The sequence below is a fragment of the Anomalospiza imberbis genome, chromosome 20, assembly GCF_031753505.1.
Source record: "Anomalospiza imberbis isolate Cuckoo-Finch-1a 21T00152 chromosome 20, ASM3175350v1, whole genome shotgun sequence".
NCBI classification, from domain to species: domain Eukaryota; kingdom Metazoa; phylum Chordata; class Aves; order Passeriformes; family Viduidae; genus Anomalospiza; species Anomalospiza imberbis.
Window position 1 is genome coordinate 7,396,726 of NC_089700.1, and position 8,576 is coordinate 7,405,301.

General features: G+C 42.9%; 1 protein-coding gene across 1 annotated transcript in view; it reads left to right on the forward strand.

Moving 5' to 3' along the window:
* Positions 1 to 8,130, forward strand: part of EFCAB5 (EF-hand calcium binding domain 5) — a 35,984-nt gene extending 27,854 nt beyond the window's left edge. The window contains exons 13-21 of the mRNA XM_068210517.1: positions 569 to 858; positions 1,513 to 1,685; positions 2,417 to 2,645; positions 3,347 to 3,499; positions 4,677 to 4,774; positions 5,528 to 5,781; positions 6,124 to 6,353; positions 6,543 to 6,639; positions 7,944 to 8,130. Coding sequence (XP_068066618.1) covers positions 569 to 858; positions 1,513 to 1,685; positions 2,417 to 2,645; positions 3,347 to 3,499; positions 4,677 to 4,774; positions 5,528 to 5,781; positions 6,124 to 6,353; positions 6,543 to 6,639; positions 7,944 to 8,071 — 1,652 coding nt within the window. The 3' untranslated portion in view covers positions 8,072 to 8,130. The remainder of the gene's footprint in view (positions 1 to 568; positions 859 to 1,512; positions 1,686 to 2,416; positions 2,646 to 3,346; positions 3,500 to 4,676; positions 4,775 to 5,527; positions 5,782 to 6,123; positions 6,354 to 6,542; positions 6,640 to 7,943) is intronic.
* The last annotated feature ends 446 nt before the right edge of the window (positions 8,131 to 8,576 follow it).

Here is an 8,576-nt window from a genome sequence, read left to right on the forward strand (position 1 = left end):
TAAAATCTGTGATAATGATGATAAAACGGTTTGGATTGGAAGGAACCTGTAAAGATCATCTAGTCCAACACCCTGCCATGAGCAGGGACATCTTCGGGTCCAACAGGATTTGAAAACAGGATGCAGAAAGAATGATGGAAGCATCAGTCACAGAGACGGCGTGAACCCCGGGCTCCGGAGCCAGGCAGCGCCTGCACGTTGCTCAGGCTGTGCAAGAGCACCCCCGTGAGCCCAGAGCCGGGGCTGGGCAGAGCCTGCGCCGCGCTGGGACAGCTCTGACAGACCGGCTGCGGAGTTAAGCAGCACCAGGAGAGAAACCAGGGCTGTGCGGGATTCTTCCTCATAGGAGGGAAGCAGGCGTCTAGAGAAAAGGATGCGTCCAGCCTGGAAACTGGAGATTACCTGCCAGTGTGACCACTTCCATGTAGGAGACAGCTGAAAGCAACCTAGAAGGATGGGCTGGGTGGACTCCACCCAAAGCCTGTTTAGGTCTTGTTTCGTATTTTGCAAAACTGATTAATCAACTAAATTTTCCCTGTCTTATTTTCTATTTTTTTTTTCCTACTAGCAAAGGAACAGCTTTGCTCCCGATACCCACAGCTCAATAAAGTGGGGAAGCTATCCCCAAAGGCATTCCAGATTTTCCTTGAGTTAATTGCTTCCAAGTTCACTGGCAATGAGGATGAAACTATTGGTAACTTGGTGAGATTCCTGACCACAAGTGTGGAACAAAGTCACACCAAGAGCTTGCAAAGCTCAGCCAGGAGGAAATGGCTGCAGGATATCCAGAAAGCAGCTGAGACCAGCGGAACAAGCATGGAACCAGTGTACAAAGCAGTGATCAGGGCCCTGTCTCAGGTAGGCATCCTTGCTCTGCCAATACCAAAGGAATCTCAGGGATAATTTTGCCTCACTTATGGAAGAGCTGACTCAGGTCAGATCTGGAGATCTATAGTTGTAGTTTTGGAGCTTCTGAAATAAAACACACCAGAGCTGGTTTGGGACAAAGATGGTTAATTTGTAGCGAAAATAGTTTCATTTTTAATTTACAGCTGCAACTTTAGCTGTTTTTCCTCACCATTAAAGCCCTCCTCAAAGCCAAATTTCTCTCAGTGTAGCTGAAGTGTTCTTGCAGTATTGTCTAGGTTTGTAAATATGGCAACTCTGGTACTTGTTTGGTTTTTTTTTTTCTTAAAGGAATCTCCTACTGGAGAAGAAATCCATAGGACTTTTTCTTAGGCACAGATTATAGTTAGGAATTATTTTTCTATTTACTCCTCCCCATTAGCGACAGGAAAAAGGAAATCAGTTTCACTTGCCAATCAAAATACCAAGTGTTTGTGCTTGTCACAGAGTGCACTGGGCAGAGACACAGCCACATCATGGGGTTGGTGACACACAAACTCGGTGACCCAGAGCAGCATCTCAGCAAAAATTAAACAAGTGCTAAGTCCATTAATTAAGTGCCAGTGGCTAATGTACAGACTGTGATGGGAAACATTTTGTTACTAGGACATGGAAGCCCATGGGGATAACAAGAGGATCAGTGCATATATTGCCCTTTTGGAAGAGAACCGGCTCTCCCCAGAGCAGGGACAGGTTTTCCTGCGCTACGTGGCCTGTACCACAGAAGATGCTCCCTACATCCTAAACCAAGTACTGCACAGAGACATGAAAGGAGTCAGGTAAGAAAAGCTGCAAATACCTGTTCCTTTTCCTCTAAACTGCTTGGAATGTATGGGGCAGTGTTTGGGATGCTCTGGAAACTGAGGTTGATGCAGTAGTCCAGAGAGGAACTCTCCCAAGAGAGTGTTGTGGAATGATCCAATATCCTATACATGTCCTTATACTCCACATGGTCTACTTAGAACTGCTCTGTTTGGGATTTCACTCCTTTCCTGGGGGAGATTAGCTCACAGTCTAATAAATCTCATCCTTTAGCAAATGTCTGTGGCATTGGGCCTACATTTCCTTCTTTAAAAATTAATTCCCTTATGCCAGTTTACATCCACAGGATATTTTTGAGAACAATGCCTTTCCTTCCCTAGTGTTTATGCTATAAACAGCTTTCATGCTTCTTCACTTGTCATTTCCAAAAGCCAGACATATTTGTCTCTTTAAATATTGCTGCCTCTAACCAATTAAATATAACTGCTGCTTGCTTCTGTATTCCTTTTCATTCCCTTCATTAGCTGATGTTCTTAAAATGTCCTAAGGATGAAAAGTGCCTCTGTATTACCACTGCCTTTGGGATGCAAGTGGTAAATGTGGTATTGCTGATGTGGTCAGGGTATGGAGATCACACCTTCATTCTCTGATGCCAGAAAACAGGGAGAGATCAAAGCTGTAGTATTTACTGTTTCACTAAAGGTTTTCTGCTCCTCCTGACAAACCTTGTCATAAATTTATATTTCAGCTTTGCAGCCATTGACCAGGGAAAGCCAATCTATGTTCCAAGAGTTCAGCACCACGGAAACATTCACTTCTGGAACTCTGACCGCTCTGTGGAGGAGAGGAAAGGTTCACTTCTGGTGCTGCCCCTGTATGATGCTCATTGGAGAGTTTTTGGCATTCTAGGGCTTGACACTCTTCGGGACCAGTGTCATAAATCCATCTTCCTGACCCATGAGATCACTTTCTATGAGGTGGGCACCATCAGAAAGCAGTTTGTTACTCCAGCCTGCAAAAAACTTGTGAATTTTACATTTTTGTTCTGAGTAAATGTAAGATGTACAACTGAAAAAATATCTGTGGGACCCCTTCTGCAGTATATGGTGAAAGTGGTGTGAGGAGAGGACCTTATCAGTATCCTGCTGATTAGCATCTTATCTGAAATTTATTATGAGGTATCACTTCATCAATAATTTATTAATCTTCTCCTGACTACGATGTTAATTGACCTTTTGTGCAAAGTCCAAAGATAGCAGCTTTTTTTTCCTGAAGCTCTCAATCTCATATTTGTGTTCATTTCTATAAAATGACATGAAACTTTACTTTTTACGTGGTGGGATAATTATAAGTGACAGCTGTCCGGAATTTTTGGGATGCTCTTTGGGAGCAGCCTCACTGTGGATGCATCATCTGGGCAGCAGGGAGCGCAGCAAGCCAACATTACCGGTCCGTTTGGCTATTTCCACTAAAAATCAGCTCTGTCTGGTTAAGGACTTGGCCGTGACTGGGTACTGAGTACTTCAGGGCATTATTTGATAAGGGACATTTCACAGTCGCTTTTCCGCTTTACAAATTCTGATTAAAGCAATTTGTTACAACATGAACGTTTCCGCAGCTTTTTTCTCCAAAATTGTGTGAAATTGTCTGGCTCACTTGGAGAATTCTCTTTTCACAGGGAGTTTGTCATGCATTCAGCAACGCCTACCACCACGTCTGCATGCGGGAAAATGTCCTACAAGTGGCTGTCACTGCCCTGGACTGGTTGTATCCCAGGACACCCAGCATCCATACTGTCACAACCTATCTGGTGGCACCTGGCAAAGACAAGGTACTGCAGAGAAAAGGTCTGTAATAATCAGGGGCTGAAAGGCTGCTTTAGAGAGGAAGTGCCATCTCCAGCTGCTTGTGTTTTTCCATTGGTTTTATCATTAAAGCTGAAGCCTGCACAAGATTCTTGTGCCTGCTCATGCAACAAAAGGGCTGCAAAGGTAGAGAGGGAAGATTCCCTCTGTAAAGGAGACCCCTCTTCAGTTTTTTCATCCACCCATGTAAAAGAATTCAAGAGCGCTGCTAGTATAATCCTTTCTCCATATGAAAAGGGAGTATTCTTCTACTTCAGTGCTCACTGCTGCATAGCAACCAATAGAGCAGAACCCCACACCCATCCATCCCTCCATCCATCCATCCATCCATCCATCCATAGCTTTGCTGTCTGGGACTTCCACTAAGGGAAACACTTCTCTTTGGAGATCCTCTGCATGTTAAAACTATGGTATTTTATAGGGACAAGAGAATGTTCCAGTTAATATATTAGTTCTTTGTTCTGAACTTTATGTCAGCAGCCAAGATGTAAATACAGCTCAGGAAGGGACTGGTTCCAAATCAGCCAGCTTGTAAAGGCAGCCCTGCTCCATGCAGGTCATATTCCAGTTGTGCAGCAGGCACTTGGGAAGCTTGTCACTTCATGTACCAGTGAGCTGAGAAGACAAAAACTATATGCAATATTTAGGACTGATCCTGTGTCATCCCAAAGTCTGTATGACATCTGCTGCAGTCATAATTCAGCTGCTTCCTCTGATAAGCATGGTTTATGTTGGCAGAGTTCTGTTGTCATTTCAGGCTCAGCACTGTTCCCTTGTTAGCTGCTGATAGCCAGGTCACTCACTCCCCCCTATGCTTTTCATGTGTCAAGACACACTGACACCAACATGACATGAGAAAGGACTGCAAGAGGATGGGAAAAAGAATGGAAACCTCTAGGCCTGTGGGTGTTCCTCAGTATAGAGCCGGGGGTGGATTAAATAGTCTGGCTGAGGGACGTCCAGAGCACATTCTTCACCCATCTCTGGGAATAAAACTAAGCAGCGTTGGGAGATGTCTTTAAACAATCCCATTGCTCTTCAATGTACATGGGAGTTTTCTTATAGGAGTTTCCTCCCTCTCCAAGCTTCAAAATATCTGTTCCTTTCTTGGATGCAGCTAAACCTTTCTTTTCTCTCTGGCAGAACTATGTTCTGTGCAAGGTGATCACTACGGATAACACAGGACAAAAAGAAATCCACAGGTCTCCTGTTGTTCTCCTCAGAGAGGAACACCTCCTCAGGTAGGCTCCAGCACCTGTAACGGGACTGGTCCCCTCTGCTCTGTGACTCAGCCTGTATCAGGATGATCCACATTACACGAAGCCCCTGGTAGAGCAGCCCTGGGAGTGTCTGGCTCCAGCTCTCTCACTATCAAGGCTTCTGGTGTATATGCACAGGGCACTGAACTGTGAAGGGCTGAGAAGTATTTTCTCTTTGACTTTAGGCTGCAAAAACTTCTGACTTAATGCTTACCAGCTGAGCTGCCAAGGTTTGCAGGATTGCAGCCTACACTGAACCACTTCGCTCTTTAGAATAATCTGTATTTTTTCCTGGCCATATTAATCTCATTTCCTTCAATTCTCTGCTTCCTTCCACTGCCAAGATCCTTACAGACATGTCTTTAAGCATATCATCCTTGTTGTCAACATTGCTTATTCCAGCAGCTGTTTTTACTTTTTATAAAACTGTCTAGGACAACTGACAATGCAGTTAGAAACAGCAAACTGCTTTTAAAGCAAGATTTGTTAAATTCTCATGATTTTCAGCAATCACCTTGACTAAGCAATATCATGTTCCCAATGCTATTTTTTCCTTTGTGTACATTCCTTGAATGATACTTAGAGCTGTGCCAACTTCAGTTTGCAAGGAAACAAACTATGATTTAGTAATGTAATACTTTTATTTTAACAACAAGAGATGAATGGCATCTTAGACATGTTAAGTAAATCACCAAAACAAACCAGGATTGAAAACCCTAGCACATTTCATTTCAGAGATTACCTGTTCAAGTGCACAGACAGTTCAGAGGTCACTCTCACTTCTATCTATGGAGAACACCACATTGCAGTACCTCTCCATGACCTATCAAGACAAACTCTCGGAATATTTGATATCAGCATCGGACAGCACAAGAAATTACCACCTCAGGAGCAGAAAGACCTGCAGAAAATGCTAAAGATGGCCCAAGCTGCCTGCTCAGAGATCCTGAAGAGGTCTCTAGAGGAAAGAGAACCAACACAAGTGCTGGGTATTGTGCATACAGATGAGAGATAGTTTCTTGGGGTGAAATTAGGAATCTCAGTAAAACTATATTAAAAGTATCATTCCTACAAGTATGGAAAGACAAATACAAATCCTTAGTATATATAAACTACTCCCGAGCAAGTCTCAGGGCTTAGCAGAGTGGAGTAAAAAGGAATGGGCAGATTTTAACTCTGGCTCACAGGGTACTTCGTGCTGAAATCAAAGGTGGGAAGCAGACACCTTGTTGCCCTCAGGGATCTAGCACATAGACTGTTAGTCAGTAATGTAAGTCCTGAGTAGCAGATGTTTCTGAGCAGCTTCTTGAGAGGTTTGTTTTTGATTGCAGAGGCAGAACGTGTGGCAAATGTGAGGCACGCAGGGATTCTGTTCCACCGGTTCATGCTGCAGGAGCTGCGTGAGTGTGTCCTGAAACTCAGTGCTGAGAGCTTTGCTAGAATAAAGAGCTATGCAGAGCCCCCAGCCCTGGTACACGATGTAGTTAAGGCTGTGCTGCTGCTTCTGCATCCAGACTGGAAGGGCTCAGAGGAGACTGAGAGCTGGAATCAATGTAAACTGGTGAGAATTCGAATTGTTGAGAGTTTGTTTTCTATTCTTCCTCCTCTAAGAAGACGCAGTGGAATCTGCCAAGGGGGTAATGGCAGCAAAACAATTCATTACCTGTAGATTTCCTGTATGTTTCTCATCTCTCTTTAATTCTGTAAGATTTTCACAAACACCCTAATATTTTTGTTCCCTGCATTGCAGAAACTTGATGACAATTTGATTCAGGAGATTTATTGCTTTGATCCAACTGCTTCATCTGTGCAAGTTCCAGCAGAGCTGCTGCTGAACCTCATCACTGGTAAATATCATAAACTCATTGGGAGGTTACCAAGGCATGGTTCAACAATGAAACTGTGTCAATGGCAATGTTCAGCTGAGTGCTTTTTAAGGGCCTTACTTCAGAAATTAACTTTGATTTCACAATAGATTAAGCAACAGATAATGGGTCCTAAATATCAGCAATCTTTTTTGGTCAATAGAAATGAACCTGTTAAATTTAGACTCAGAATTCACTGCCTTCAGGAAAGGGGAGCAGATCAGCTTTGAAACCTTCCAGAACAAGTGATCTCATTGTAAACCTCCTGATAAGCATGAAGAATGAGGGTTCTTTTGGCAAGTAATATGTAAAGACATATGAAGAATGATGGTTCTTTTGGCAAGCAAGTCTGCTTCAGACCTCTGTGCCCTGCCCTAGGGACTGACCCATCCAAACAGGAACACACAATGTGAGCCCTCCTCTTCATAAACACCATCTGTCAAGTGCTCAATGTACTCACGGGCCATAGTCAGGAGCTCTTTGTCAGTCTGTCTTTTTCTCCTTTAATGAACGTGAGCTGGTTTTGGTGCCAGAGCAGTCAAGAGGCTGTTATTATTATTTGCAATATCTTTGTAAGAGAAATTACTTGTTCTTGTTGAGATCTCTCTCTTCATGATCTAATACCAGTCTGAGAGGCCTGTTAAAAGCCAAATGTGGACAAGAGTTATTACTTTAGCTGGGGATATTTATCAACAGTACTCTGCCTGCTGATAAAGAGTAAACACTTGAGGCAGTGATAGCTCCTTTTCATGTGTTCGCCTCATATATATTAAACTAATTCACTGGAAAGAACAAAACAGGCCTAGAGCATCCAGTTTTCCGACAGTTAGGGATGCTGATGTAATTAGATTAAAGAATGTAGCTTTAGAAACTGCAGATGTGCTAGGAGAGGTTGTTTTCCCAGGATGGAACCTATTCTGAGGGAGCAGTGTCACATCAGAGGTGTGAATGCAGGTATAACTCACAGTTATGGGAATTCCTTTAAAATTAACATCAGGTAATGTCCATACGTTCCAAATAGAAGTGCTGGTTTACCATTAAAATATAGCAGAGAACTTTGTACAACAGTCCACCCACCACAAATTAAAGTAAATTATAGCGGAAAGTCAGCACTTGACAGGTCACTGTCACAATATAGCTGTGTGCTTTTCAAAGCATCACCCTTCCTGGAATTACTGGATTCAGGGTAGATTCTGCTGAGGGGATGATCTTCTGTTCTTGTGGCAACACTGCTCATGGTTTTGACTTTCCCTGTTGTATTTCCAGCTGGTTTTTTTTGGTTCCAGGTGTCCCTCAAGCAGCAGTGTGGCAGCAGGACTCTGCTCCAGCCCAGTACCTGTACCGGTGGCTTCACACCTGCCTGGCGCTCCTGGAGATCACAAAGAGCCAACGCACAGAAAAAAACCATCCTTAGCCCCTTTTGGCATCCAGCTCTAGTGTACCTCCAATTAAATCTCTTAATTTCTCATCTAACCCTCGTGATTCTGGTGTTTCACATCTTTTATTAAATTAAGTGTTGATTTTCTATTTTTTATTCATAAGCACTAGTATTTGTTGTTAGGATGGCTTAGATCTGTTAGGGATTTTTAGTTAAGATGACAGGGAGTCTGTTAAGGATTATCAAGAAAAAACAACAGAAACATTAAAGGGAAGAATTTTGCCAGTATAGCTACCGAATTTTAAAGGCTTAATAAAAGTTTTACAGGTTTTTAAAATTAATTCTGACGGGAAAACGAGAGGCAGGGACATCTTTATGGCTCCAAGTTACAAGGCGCATAAATGATACAGCATTAATTTTCAAGGTTCAGTCTCCTTAAAGGACCTTTTAGGAATAATTTTAAATAAAGGCTGTTAAACAGCATTTTTTAACGTTCTTCTGAACACGTTGCAGAAAAGCCCAACACTATTAATAAAACACA